Source organism: Amblyraja radiata, chromosome 5, assembly GCF_010909765.2.
Source record: "Amblyraja radiata isolate CabotCenter1 chromosome 5, sAmbRad1.1.pri, whole genome shotgun sequence".
Lineage (NCBI taxonomy): Eukaryota > Metazoa > Chordata > Chondrichthyes > Rajiformes > Rajidae > Amblyraja > Amblyraja radiata.
The window spans coordinates 4,006,950-4,021,873 of NC_045960.1; the positions used below are offsets into that span (position 1 = coordinate 4,006,950).

Below are 14,924 nucleotides of genomic sequence, written 5' to 3' on the forward strand. Positions count from 1 at the left end.
GTAGTTCAATTATAGCTTCCGTAGGCAGCTCCATAGGTCTATCAAAATGACCTTTGTTAAATTTGAGTGCTCTAATTTTTACTCTTTGCAAATTTTGATAATGTAATGGCCCAAAATGTGTGGCCGGGAATGTAGCCACAATCTTCCCAATTATCCGGCCTACCCGTCTAATGGAGGGTCTGTTGGTGTTAAGAAGCTCGCTGCAATCCTCCTGTAGGGCTGCGGCTTTATTTATTGGTAAAGTTACTAACATATTGACCGTGTTAATGGTGAATCCTAGATAATCCATATTCGTTTCTGGTATCAATTTACACTTAACTACCGTCTGTGTTCCCCTTTGATGGGTACTGTATAGTATGCATCTTTTAAGTCAATGCTTGTCATATAGAAACCAGCTGATACTAATTCTTTAGCAGTGATAAAGGTATCCATCTTAAAATGAACATATTGACCAAATGTGTTTAGGGTTGAAAGGTCAATGATAATCCTGCAACCCCCATCTTTTTTATTTTTAATAAATATGTTTGATACAAATTTTAATTGTTCATGAGTAGTATGCTCAATCACACCTTTTGTATACAATCGTTGTAGCTCCATGTGGGCTTTAGATTGTTCGGTTTTTGTAAGGACGAAATGCCTTTCTGGTGTATGTTGTACGGGGGGGTTATTGGGATGAGTAAATTCTATCAGATAACCCTGAATACTGCTTAGAACATACGAGTCTGTAGTGATTTTACACCATTCGTCACTGTAGTATTGCAACCTCCCTCCCACCGTCGTGGGTCCCTTTTTTACAAAATAACCACACCCACCTACCTCCATGGTTACTGGTGGTTGTATTATTTTCTTTGTTTTTTGAAAAAAGGGGGTTTTGTTTTTATTCGTGTTCGTGGTTGTACTGGAGGTTTAGGCTTCCGCATCTTCCAGGGTGGCCGTCCCTGGCCATACCCTAAAAGAAGGCTGCTGCAGGTTATATTGGGTTCTGGCACTGCCACTGATATAAGCCACACTTTTCGGTCTTCCATGTGGCCGGTACCGTGATCCAAAATAAGTCATTGCGCTGGTTTTGATGAGCCCCAGTGTCTTGGCTTCCCCAAACAAAAGGGTTGTGGTTTTAACGGCTCTTTGTTTGCAAATTGTTGCATATTTAGGATCCAGTGCTGGCTGAATAGCCGCCCTCCGCATGCTATTCAGCTCATATTGTACATTACAGAACAGGGCTAGTGCGTCTTGGTGGCCTTTAGTTTGCTCTGTTTTGTCCAGGGTGCGGATGTAAGCTGTGATCCCTGCCGTAAGCCCCTTTAAGGCTTTCTGGATTTTGAGATCATGGTTCCTGATGTCCTTCCCCATATGCTTCCAAATGCATTGGTTGACACTAGGGATTTGTAATGCATCACAGTTACCAGGTGGCAGATGTCTGGCCAGTGTCTCTGTGAATATTTGTTGTTGGGGTTGATGGCCAGACATGTAGTTAATACTGGCTGCCATCCTGGAATCCAAGTCTGCCCCTGTTTGACTTGGTTTGAAGTAATTAGCCACCATGTCCAGCAGTGTATGTTTTTCTGCAGATTCAGGATCATGGGAAGCTGTGTGATCAGGGTCTGGCCCATCAGGGTCCTGCCCCTCTCCTCCGAAGAGGTCGAGATTTCAGGGGTCCCTCACGGGGTACCCATATGGGGCTTGTCTGCCCACTGTGGCTAGTCTCCACATTCATGGGACTGCCACTGTGAAGGAGCTCCTCCAGCAGCTCCTTTAGACGGTGAGCTGCACTTGCTATTTTTGGCTGCTCCCATTTTTGCAGCCTTTCAGCAGTGTGCTGCTCTTCTCTGTATCCCCGCTGTTCCCGTCCCCGGTACTCACGGGTGCTGGTTTGCGGGCTTTCCTCGTCCCGCCGCTGGCCACACCGGTCCTGTGTGTAGGTCCACCGCTGTTCCCGGTCAGCTGTTTCTCCTGGCTGCTCCGTATGCAGCCACTCATAGCGGGTTTGTTCCGTCTGCCGCACCCGTTCAGCCCTGGTCCGATATTGATACGGGCTGGTCGCCCGCTGCTGCTCCAAGTCGGGCTCTGCTAGATGGTGCGTTTTTGTTTGAACTTTGCCTCCCGGCTGGTGAGTAAGTTTCGTCGGTGCCAGAATGATTTCTGGCACAGCTGATTCCTCTACCGAGGCCTCTAGAGCCGACGGCTGCTGTCTCTGCCGTTCATCCACGTTTACAACGCGTTTCTCGGGCAGCTTTTTTGCAGACCGCTTCCTTTTCACTCTGTCCATTTTTCTGTGAATAAAAATGCAGAGTCCTTACCTGCCTTTTGCTGGTCCTTTTTTCCTTCTCCCGTTACTGGGGAATGTCCTCCACCCTTCTGTTGACTCGTGCAATGCGTGTAGCGATATGACACGCATGCGTTGGAAGCGGGTTCTTCACGTAGTCACTCACGTGACTCCGAAGTAAAATTGCTGCCTTACAGCACCAGGGACCCAGGTTCAATCCTCCTGACTACAGGTGCTGTCTGTACGGAGTTTGTACGTTCTCCCTGTGACCTGCGTGGGTTTTCTCCGGGATCTCCGGTTTCTTCCCACACTCCAAAGACATACAGGATTGTAGGTTAATTGGCTTGGTATGAATGTAAAATAATCTCCAGCGTGTAGGATAATGTTAATGTGCAGCAATTGCTGGTCGGCATGGACTCGGTGGGCTGAAGGGCCTGTTTCCACGCTGTATCTCTAAAGTAAACTAAACTAAATTAAGGATAAAAGGGGAGATGAGGATCTTTTATCTTCAAGAGGGTCTGGAACTCATTACCTGAAAGGAAGGTAAAGGTAGAATCTCTTGTTGCACTTGATCAGCACTTGGATATGTATATGAAGAGCTACGACCTGCAAGGTAGCAGACCCAATGCTGTTGTAAAGTGGTGTGATGTTTGGTAGCTCTTTTGGTAGTTTGGTGAAAGATGGTTTGCTTGAAACCTTTAACCCTCCAGTGCATGGACATGTCCATAACTGAATGCTGCCAGCTGGTATATTGCAAGTTGCAGGAGTCCATGCTGAGGGGTATGTTGCCCCAAAGGCCGTGTGGTGAAATGATCCTCCCATTGTTGGGCAAGGAACCTTTGGACCTTGTGTGATTAGCTCTAAAGCATATTGAATGAAGATAATGTTGCATTCTGATTATACAGTATAACTATCTTATAAATTGACTATACTTTGACTTTTGTTTTATATATATTGTATTTATTTGTTTGGAACAGCACCATCGGCAGAAGAGGACAGTATGGCTACTCAAGTAACGTTGAAGAATTCTCCCCCTTTATGAAGGTTGAGGTTCACTTGGCAATTCCGAATGTGGTATGTAATTACTGAATAATGTAATCCTTTGCATAGTGTAAAGACATTTTTTTTTGAATTCCATGGGGATGATTTTCATATTTTGGCAGCTGCCAATGCATTTATTGTGTCAGTAAAGATATCAGGTCCATTTTGACATGAGGGTAATAAGGGTGGCACGGTGGCACAGCGGTTGAGTTGCTGCCTTATGCCCCTGTCGCACTAGTGCCCCTGTCCCACTTAAGAAACCTGAACGGAAACCTCTGGAGACTTTGCGCCCCACCCAAGGTTTCCGTGCGGTTCCCAGAGGTTTTTGTCAGTCTCCCTAATGGTCGAAAGTGGTTTCCGCTTCTTCTATGTTCCGGCGATTATTTCAAAAAATTCAAAACCGGCCGCGACTAAAAATAGGTTGCCGTTTTAAAAATCGGTTATTATTTAGTCAAAGCCGGTTGCGATGCTAGTTGAAGGTGGTTGCCGGAGGTTGCATGTAGTGGAAGGTGAGACTTCCCTGGTGGAATAAAACTGGGTGAAAAAAAGATCTTACCTTCCACTACCTGCAACCTCTGGCAACCACCTTCAATTAGCATGGCAATTGGCTTGGTATAAGTGCAAATTGTCCCTCGTGTGTTGTGTGTAGGATAGTGTTAATGTGCCGGGTTTGCTGATTGGTGCTAGCTTGGTGGGCCGAAGGGCCTCTTTTCGCGTTGTATCTCTAAACTAAAAAAAAATGTCATGGTTGTGGTAAAAACTGCAATTTGTGCTTCTTAAATGACCTGATTGGGGTCAATGGGCTGAGATCTATGGAATGCCAGTCAGTCCCATTGTCTTGCTACTTCCCTTCAAGTCTTTATATCCTTCCCCTTTGAAAAAAAACAGATTATTTGTTTCCATCCCTCTTAGAAAGAGTGAATTCTAGATCATAGAATCATAGAGTGATACAGTGTGGCCCTTCGGCCCAACTTGCCCACACCGGCCAACATTGTCCCAGCTACACTAGTGCCTGTGCTTGGTCCATATCCTTCCAAACCTGTCCTATCCTTGTACCTGTCTAACTGTTTCTTAAACGATGGGATAGTCCCAGCCTCAACTACCTCTTCTGGCAGTTTGTTCCATACACCCACCGTCCATTTGTGTAAATGGAGGAGGAGGCGCTGTCCTGAACGGCTGCCTGACCTGCAGCTGTCCGTTTTTTTTCCCTTCTTTTTTATTATTTTTAGTACGTTGAGTGTGCAGTCAGGGGGCCTAATCTTTTTATGTGTGGGGGGTGGTGGGGGGGAAGGGGGAAACTGCTTTTCGAGTCCCTACCTGGTCGGAGGGGTTGCCTTCCTCCGAGCAGCTACTTCGACCCGTCCTTGCGGCCTACCAGCGGGTCCTGGAGCGACGTTTCCCTGAGGGGACCTGGCCAGAACATCGGCTTTGGTGGCGGCGCAGAACATCGGCTTTGGCGGCGGCGCAGCGCTGGAGCGCTATTGCGGAGCGGGCGATGCCTTTCCTGGGTCGCCGCGCTGGAACTCCAGTATGCTGGGACCGCCGATAAGAACATTGTGGAGCCGCGGTTCTGTGGAGCGGCCAGCTGCGACGCTGAACGTTACATCTCGGAGCCTGGGATCTCTCGTTGAGATCGCCAGTGTGTGGAGCTCCGTCCGGCGCGGTCTGTTGGCTTGGAAGCCGTGGTCTCCGGTGGGAAGGCGGTCGTTCCTGGCACCCCAAGCCGCTGGGGTTCTCCCGACGCCGGAGTACCATCACCCGGCGAGAACATCGGGCGCCGTGGCGGCGACTGTGGAGGCCTCAATAGGCCCGACTTTGGGTGGACAAGAGGATGGGGACTGGACTTTGTGCCTTCCCCCACAGTAGGAATCACTGTGGGGGGATGTTTTGTGTTGAACTTCTTTTTGAATACTATGTTGTATTTTTATTAGTGTGCTGCAAGGACATCTGAATTTCCCCTGAATAAGGGGATTAATAAAGTTTAATCTAATCTAATCTAAAAAAGTTACCCCTCAAATTCCTATTAAATCTTTTCCCCTTCACCTTGAACCTATGTCCTCTGGTCCACGATTCACGTACCTTGCGCAAAAGACTGTGCATCTACCCGATCTATTCCTCACATGATCTTATACACCTCTATAACAAACCCCCTCATCCTCCTGCACTCCATCGAATAGAGACCCAGCCTACTCAACCTCTCCCTATAGCTCACACCCTCTAGTCCTGGCAACATCCTTGTAAATCCTCTCTGCACCCTTTCCAGCTTGACAACATCTTTCCTATAACGGAACTGAACACAATATTCTAAATGCGGTCTCACCAATGTCTTATACAACTGCAACATGACCTCCCAACTTCTATACTGAATACTCTGACTGCAACTAGACCTTCAAGGAACCATGCACCTGTACTCCTAGATCCCTCTGCTCTACAACACTACCCAGAGGCCGACCATTTACTGTGTAGGTCCTGCCCTTGTTCGACATCCCAAAATGCAACACTTCACACTGTATTAAATTCCATCAGCCATTCTTCTGCCCACCTGGCCAATCGATCCAGATCCTGCTACAATCTTTCACAACCATCTTCACTATCCGCAAAACCACTCACTTTTGTATCATCAGCAAACTTGCTAATCTTGCCCTGTATATTCTCATCCAAATCATTGATGTAGATGACAAACAGTAATGGGCCCAGCACCAAACCATAAGGCACACCACTAGTCACCGACCTCCAGTCCGAGAAGCAACCTTCCACCATCACAAGCTCCCGTTATTTACATAGGTCTTCCACTTAAGTTTCTAGTTATTGATAACCACAGGATTTTGATAATTGGGTATATCATTGAATGTCAATGCCTTCATTGTCGGGCCCTGAGTATCAGAGTCAGGAAGTCATGTTGCAGCTTTATAGGATGCTGGTTATGTGCATTTGGAGTATTACGTATAATTCTGGTTGCCCCATTACAGGAAGGATGTGGAGGTTTACCAGAATGTTGCTGGGATTAGAGATTGTTTTCTACAAGGAGAGGTTAGATAGACTTGGATTGTTTTCTCTGAAGTCCCGGAGGTTGAAGGAAGACCTGATAGATGTACATAAAATGTTGAGAGGCGTAGACAGGGCAGACAGTCAGAATCGTTTTCTCAAGGTGCAAATGTCAAAGACTAGAAGTCACAGCTTTAAGTTGAAAGGGGCTAAGTTCAAAGGAGATTTGCGGGGCATGATTTTTACACAGAGAGTGGTGGGTGCCAAGAATCACTTGCCCGGAGTGGTGGTGGTGGTGGCAGATATGATTGTGGCATGTAAGAGGCTTCTAGAAAGGCAGATGAGAGTAGTTTAGTGTGGCATTATGTTCGGCACAGACGTTGGTGGCAGAAGTGCCTGTTCCTGTCTTGTCCTTTTCTATGTTTTAATAGGTAGTGAGAGATAGATTCTCTTTTGTTGGCGATGGACATTGCCTGGCATTTCAGTGGCATGAGTGTTATTTATCAGTCCATGCCGGAATGTTGTTCAGATCATGAATAATGACGTTCTCAATCTTCTCTGTCTTGCGGGCTGGTGTCCTTGGCACGCAAATTACGCGACATCGAGGTCGCATTGAGCCGCGATGGTCCTGCGAATGTCGGCCGCGATTTCATGCGTACGCACAGCCGTCTGGAGCGCGTGACGTCATTTGAAGATGGACACTAAGCTGGAGTAACTCAGCGGGACCGGCAGCATCTCTGGAGAGAAGCAATGGGTGATGTTTTGTGTCGAGACTCTTCTTCAGTCTGAAAAGAAGGGTCTTGACCCGAAACGTCATCCATTGCTTCTCTCCAGAGATGCTGCCGGTCCCGCTGAATTAATCCAGCATTTTGTGTCTATCTTCAAATTTCTTGGCCCCGCTCTGGGAGTAGGAGTGGGGGCGGATCCGGACCGCAATGGCCGTGAGCCCCAGGCCGAGTTCGGCGATCGTTTGCCTGCTTCTGCTGCTGTTGGAGGTGAGACGTTGCATCGCGCCAGGGTCTTCGGCCTGTCCCACTTTGGCCGTCAGTTCCGCGACAGGCCGTTGGAGCGCGAAGATTTAGTTCACTACAAAAATTTCAGATCGCCGCGCGATGTCGCGCACAAATACATACCCTTCCGCGCTTCTAAGTGGGACTGGCCCCGCGAGGCCCTATGATGCCCGTGCGCCTCAATGCGACCATGAGGTCGCGTAATTTGCGTGCCAAGGACAATTAAGTGGGACAGACCCTTTATGCTATAATCATTGCCATTTTGTATTACTCCATGAATGTGCTTATCTATAGCATAATTTTACCGGATTATATGCAAGACAAAATGTTACTGTATCTGGATACTTGTGACAATAAAGTATCATTTAATTATTGAATCATTAATTATACCCTCGCTCTCCAATGTTCTGAAGAAAACGAGTTTACCACTCCTTTCACAACATCAATTTTCTAATCCTGGCAGTTGTAATTAACCTCTACATGCACAATGGTTAAATCTATGGTATAATTAATATTATATATTCTGTTCTGGCGCACACACACACCCTCCCTACTCTTACATTAAATGCTGCTGTTAATAAAGGATAGTACCCAAATCCCTTTTTAACTACTGCATTGACCTGTCCTGCTACAGTACCTTTAAGGATACAAAGGTTTCAAAGGTTTTTATTGTCACGTGTACCAATTAAGGTACAGTGATCGTATTACCGTGCAGCCATACTAAAAAAAGCAACAAGACACACAACTACATAAAAGTTAACATAAACATCCACCACAGCGGATTCCCCACATTCCTCACTGTGATAAAGTCTAATCTTCCCACATTTTTCTCCCACGGTTGGGGCAATCGAAGCATTGGGGCAAGCAAAGCGTTGGGCCGATCGAAGTTCCCGCAGCCGGCAGTCGAAGGTCTCACGTTGGGGAGATCGGAGCTCCCGCGTCGGGGCAGGCAAAGTTCCAGCGGCTTGGAACTCCCGAAGTCGGTCTCTAACCAAAGACCGCGATGTTAAAGTCCGCAGGCTCCCGCCATTGGAGATCTGAGGTCGATCCCTGGCAAAGGGATCGGCAGCTCCGCAATGTTAAGTCTGCAGGCTCCCGCGGTTGGAGCTCCCTATGTCGGTCTCCAGCAAAGGCCACCAACTCCTTGATGTTAGGCCGCAGTGTGGACGGAGATACGATGTGGAAAAATATTGGATCTCCGTCGAGGTAAGAGATTAAAAAAAAACTGTTTTTTGATTTAGGTTTCAATGGTAAAAATGAAGCTGTACAATAATTGTATAACTGTTATGTCGATTGCCTTATTCCTGTACAATTGCTTCTAATAAAATAAATTCCAAAAAAAAAAAAAAAATTATATTGGCTGTTGGATTTTAGATTATGGAACCAAATCTGGATGACATTCAACATGGCATCAACCGAACAATCCAAATGATTTTGGAAGTGAACCGTAACGTGTTGCAGTGGAGGCAACCAAAAATGCACCATGAAAGTATTTCTGATTCACAGACGGCTGTAGGTAAGAGATGCTTGTAAACGTGATGAGGTTGCTGGACATGGATGATTTTTTAATTTGTTTGTAATATGTATAATATGTAACATATTATTAATATAAGTTTTGACAGGCGTAATGTCAGATAGATTTTCAAAATTGTTATTCTAATGTTGTACACTTATTTAGAAAATGTCTGTATTTCTATATTTTTCCCCCCGCCACGGGTACCATGTAATTTTGTGCTACCTGCTCCATGGTCGGATAGTCGGCGACTAAACTGATTCCCCCACCTGGTTTGCCAGGTGAGGAGGGGACTGTGGACCCCCAGCAGGACCAAAAACAAGACCTGTCAGAGGGCGGATGAGGTCCTAGCGAGCCAACGGCCGTCCACACTTCAGTAGAAGTTGCGATCACTGTCGTACGTAGCATTGTAACCCGTTGCCTGTTGATGTTTTCAACGATGATGATGATGATGATCTACTTAATACTGCAATTATGTTAATTATTGTAATACATTATCCACAATTTATTAAAATGTATTAACATTATTAATATATGATGTACTATTAACTGGCTTAAATATTGCTACCTCATTGAGTTTTGCAATCTAATCTCAAAGAAACATTTTGAAAATTGCCAATTTCATGTGATTTTCATTCTGGACCCCTTATGAATCAGCGAGTTCAAGATATGTCCAGTTGCAACCAGTGATGTGCTTAGGTAGTAAGAAGCAGAGGGCTGGAATTTGTTTTTTGGACTGGTAAAAAGCCCCCAGGCAATGCTTGGCCCATCGATGTTCATCTATCTATCTATCTATCTTCTATACTATTACTAAAACTCTCATCTTGTCCTCTTCTGGTTTGTGTTATTTTTAAATTTGCGCAAAAACGGTATCCTATATCACTAGGATATTTTTCGCCACCTTACTCACCATTCTCCGCTGCTCCAAGCGCATCACGTTTTGTTCCGATTGGTTGCAGATTACAAAAGTTATGAAGGTTTAAAAAATCGTGAGATCAGCAGATTGGGCTTCTCACCTGTCAATCACCTCGAAGGTAACGCCCCTTCCGGCACCCGCTGTCAATCACCGGGACAAGGGGATTAAGTCCCGGAGGCAGGGCTGAGTCCAGAGTCCGTGAGTGAGAGATTCCAGTCAGTGAGTGAGAGTGTCCAGAAGCCCAAGAGCTGCCCGGCCCGTGAGCCGCTCGGCCTCCCGGCCCGTGAGCCGCCCAGCAAGAGAGCCCCTCACACAACCCCTCCCCCTCGCAACCCCTCCCCCTCACAACCCCTCCCCTTCACAACCCCTCCCCCTCACAACCCCTCCCCCTCACAACCCCTCCCCCTCACACAACCTCTCCCCCTCACACAACCCCTCCCCCTCACACAACCTCTCCCCCTCACACAACCCCTCCCCCTCACAACCCCTCCCCCTCACAACCCCTCCCCCTCACACAACCCCTCCCCCTCACACAACCCCTCCCCTCACACAACCTCTCCCCCTCACACAACCTCTCCCCCTCACAACCCCTCCCCCTCACAACCCCTCCCCCTCACAACCCCTCCCCCTCACACACCCCCTCCCCCTCACACAACCCCTCCCCCTCACACAACCCCTCCCCCTCACAACCCCTCCCCCTCACAACCCCTCCCCCTCACAACCCCTCCCCCTCACAACCCCTCCCCCTCACAACCCCTCCCCCTCACAACCCCTCCCCCTCACAACCCCTCCCCCTCACAACCCCTCCCCCTCACAACACCTCCCCCCCACAACACCTCCCCCCACAAACCATCCCCCTCACAAACGGGGAACGGGTGAGTGGTGGAATATTGCGTTGAGGAACGGGTTGCATTGGGGGACAAGGCCTCCCGTGTGACTGGGACCCAACGGGTCTCATTTGTTCTAGTACATAATTAAAGTTCTGATCTTGTTAACTTCCGGTTTGCGCGGTCTTTACATTTGCGCAAAAAAGGCACGCAATAGCGCTACGATTTTTCATCAGCTCACTCACCGTTCTCCTGTGCTGCGAGTGTACCAACTTTTGTTCCGATCGGGTATCTACTGTACAAGTAAGCAAGGTTTAAATATCTTAAAGATCTCCCCTCCTGCCATTCAGCGCCGTGTGGATTGGTCTTTTTTCCTGTCACTCTGCGGGACGGTCCACCCCTTCCTGCGCCATCGCATCTATACTGGAGCTGAGGGAGGCTCTTGATGGCCGGCGGACACCTCCATCTGGGCACAATTTTCGGAGCGATATTGGGTCGGTGACCCAGCCCGAAGCAGCCCAGCACGAAACGTTGGAGACCCAGCCTGGCCCAGCCCAGCCCAGCATTGGAGACCCAGCCCAGCCCAGCATTGGAGACCCAGCCCCCCACAACTCCCCGCTCGCCCACACCACCCTGCCCACACGCCCCCTCCCCACACAACCTCCCTGCCCACAAACCCTCCTCCCCCCACCCGAACCCCTCTCTCCCCACAACCCCCCAGGCCACACCCCGTCTCCACCCCGCCCACACACTCCCTCCCCCCGGTAGGCCACACCAGCAGTAAGAGCCGGCAGAGGTAGGCCCTGGCAGCGGTAGGCCCTGGCTGCGGTAGGCCCTGGCAGCAGTAGGCCTGGCTGCGGTAGGCCCTGGCTGCGGTAGGCCACAGCAGCGCTCCCCTCCACCAGCCCCCGACAGGCCCTGCCTGAAGCCGTCCTCATCCTCAGCTGCAGGACGCTCCCCGCCGGCCCCCGCCTGAAGCGGGTGGGGAACGGCAGCGACAGGCCACGGCCACGGAAGCAGTAGGCCATGACAGTGATAGACTACAGCAGTGGCAGTAGTAGGCAAGCCACGGCAGGACTGGGCAGCGGTAGGCGAGGGCAGCATTAGGCCACGGCAGCACTCCCCCCACCTCCACCGGCCCCCGCCTAAAGCCGTCCCCAACTGCAGTCCATTCGGCCAACAATGTCCTACTAGCCCTCCGGTAACCAGTCCCTCCAGCCCACAACACCTGTACTAGCCTAAGAAAAGTCCCTTAGGCCCATAATATCCATACTAGCCCTCTGGAAACCAGTTCCTTCAGAGCATAACACCCTTATTGGCCATCCAGAAAGCCCCACCCACAGCCAGCACCTGAAGCCCTCCCCCTCCCCCTCCCTCGGCTGCAGTACACTCTCTCCCCGCCCCTGACAGCACCCGCCTGAATCCGTCCCCATCCCCATCCCCTGGCTGTAGAACGCTTCCTCCCCCACTGCTGGATGCTCCCCCCGCCGACCCTCGCATGAAGCTGTCCCGTCCCCAGCTGCAGGATGCTCCCCATCGGTCCCCGCTTCAAGCTGGTGGAGACCGGTGTGGAGCGTTCTGCAGCTGGGGACGGGACGGCTTCAGGCGGGGGTCGGTGTGGGGGTGGGGGAAAGCGTCCTGCAGCTGGGGACGGGACTGCTTCAGGTGGGGGTCGGTTGGGGGGGGAGCGTCCTGCAGCGGTAGGCCATGGCAGCGATCCCCCCCCCCCCCCCCCCATCCCACAGGCCCCTGACAGGCCCCGTCTATAATTGTCCCCCTCCCCAGGTGCAGGACGCTCCCTACCGGCCTGTGACAGCCCCCGCCTGAAGCTGTCCCCCTCTCCGCCTGCAGAACGCAACAAGAGACGCAACACATACACACCTCCCCCCACTCCACGCTCTCCCCCCCTCCTACACCTCCCTCCCTGCCCTCACACATCCCCACTCCCCCACTCCCCTCCCACCCCACACCCCCCTTCCCTCCCCTCACACACATGAAGAGGAGGGGGAGGGAGTGTTGGGGGATGAGGGGAAATGAGCCGCGCCTGCGCAGTTAGGGGCTATGGGTGAGTGGTGGAATATTGCGTTGGGGGAATGGGTTGCGTTGGGGGACCAATAGGGACAAAGGGATGGCATCACCTAAGGGATTTAATAGGGACAAAGGGATGGCATCACCTAAGGGACAAATTGATGGCATGACTGGTAGATAAGGTGGTCAAAAAGGCTTTTGGCACATTGGGCTTCATGAGCCAGAGTATTGAGTATAGAAGTTGGGAGGTCATATAAAACGTTGGTGAGGCAACATTTAGAATATTGTGTTCAAAAGGGAACTGCAGATGCTGGAATATCGAAGGTACACAAAATTGCTGGGGAAACTCAGCGGGTGCAGCAGCATCTATGGAGCGAAGGAAATAGGCGACGTCTTGGGCCGAAACCCTTCTTTATTTTTGCTCATCGTGTTATAGGAAATATGTTGTAAAGCTTGAAAGGGTTAAGAGAAGATTTACAATGATGTTGCCAGGACTCGAGCGTCTGAGCTATAGGGAGAGGTTGAATCGGCTAGGACTTTATTCCTTGGAGTATAGAACAAGCTGCCAGAGGAGAGGTAGTTACTATCTCAACGTTTAAGAAACATTTAGACAGGTACATGGATAAGACAGGTTTAGAGGGAGTTGGGACTAGTGTAGATGGGGCATGTTGGTTGGTGTGGACAAGTTAGACCTTCACAGTGGAGGTCCTTCCCAGTTGACTTCGTAAAATAGAACACCTCTTACCTATCTGCATTAAACTCCATTCACCATTCCTCAGCCCAATTGCTCAACTGATCAAGATCCTTAAATGTTTAAGAAAGAACTGCAGATGCTGGAAAAATTGAAGGTGGACAAAAATAGACAATAGGTGCAGGAGTAGGCCATTCAGCTCTTCGAGCCAGCACCGCCATTCGATGTGATCATGGCTGATCATCCACAATCAGTACCCCGTTCCTGCTTTCTCCACATATCCCCTGACTCCGCTATCTTTAAGAGCCCTATGAAGCTCTCTCTTGAAAGTATCCAGAGAACCGGCCTCCACCGCCCTCTGAGGCAGAGAATTCTACAGACTCACAACTCTCAGTGTGAAAAACTGTTTCCTCATCTCCGTTCTAAATGTCTTACCCCTTATTCTTAAACTGTGGCCCCTGGTTCTGGACTCCCCCAACATCAGGAACATGTTTCCTGCCTCTAGCGTGTACAAACCCTTAATAATCTTATATGTTTCAATAAGATACCCTCTCATCCTAAATTCCAGAGTATACAAGCCCAGCCACTCTATTCTCTCAGCATATGACAGTCCCGCCATCCCGGGAACTTCTTAAAATAGAACACCTCATACCTATCTGCATTAAACTGGAGAATGCTCTCAATGCTGGAGAAACTCAGGAAGTGGTTTGGATGGGAAGTGATGAGTGAACCAAGGAGTTATAGAGCGAGTGATCTCGAGAGAAAGTGGAATGGAGTAGGCATAGGAAGATAGGTTGGTAATGAGACCACATTGAATTGTGGCGCAGCCCAGATCATCATTGCAAGTGTGTAGTTGCGAACAAGACTATCTTGAATATCTCTGAAATCGCATCGACTAGCGACATGCTTCAGTGCACTAATGCAGGGCCGGCCTTAAGCCGATTTGACCGATTGCTCCCAATTGGGCCCCGCGCCTAAGCGGGGCCCCGCACTAATGTTCCGTATTTCGTACGGAAATACGAATTCTCTTTGCTAAATAAAGATTTTTTTTAATTCGCCATCCGGATTTTTATTTTTTAAATGAACATGTATAACAACCACTGCACGGCCATCAGACACAAACGATTTGTTAACTAGTACTGTTAGCACTTCTTAACATGAAGTAGTTAACAAGTTGTTATACAAGTCATCAATCTGCATCCATCCACATTCCTCAGTAAATGTTATTGTGTTTTGAATGAGTATTAATGACGCCGTGTTCCTTTGAATAAAATTCACGCGGCGTCAATAATACTTGTTTAAAACACAATTACATTTACTGAGGAATGTAGATCGATGACACATTGAGAATTTCTTTAAACTCACCATCATGAGTGAGGGCCCCGGACCGTGAGAAGGGGCTTCTTCCTGGTGGGCAGGTTAGTCATTCACCTACCGACCCACGGTGTGTCTCTCTGTGTTTTGCTCTCTCTCTCCCTCCCTTTCTCTCTCGCACTCTCTCTCCCGCTCCCCATCTCGTTTCTCTCTAGCTCTCCCACTCCCTCTCTATCACCCTGTCGCCTCAGCATTCCCGGAATCATTGACGTTTAGCGGTAGACAAAAATGCTGGAGAAACCTAGAGGGTGAGGCAGCCGCCTTGCCCGCTGAGTT

The 14,924-nt window shown here is 49.2% G+C and overlaps 1 protein-coding gene across 1 annotated transcript in view; it reads left to right on the plus strand.

Annotated features, from left to right (window-relative positions):
* The window catches only part of LOC116972889 (dynein heavy chain 8, axonemal-like), a 574,435-nt gene that overhangs the window by 189,462 nt on the left and 370,049 nt on the right, over positions 1 to 14,924 (plus strand). The window contains exons 28-29 of the mRNA XM_033020476.1: positions 3,241 to 3,337; positions 8,674 to 8,815. Of these exons, the coding sequence (XP_032876367.1) occupies positions 3,241 to 3,337; positions 8,674 to 8,815 (239 nt within the window). The remainder of the gene's footprint in view (positions 1 to 3,240; positions 3,338 to 8,673; positions 8,816 to 14,924) is intronic.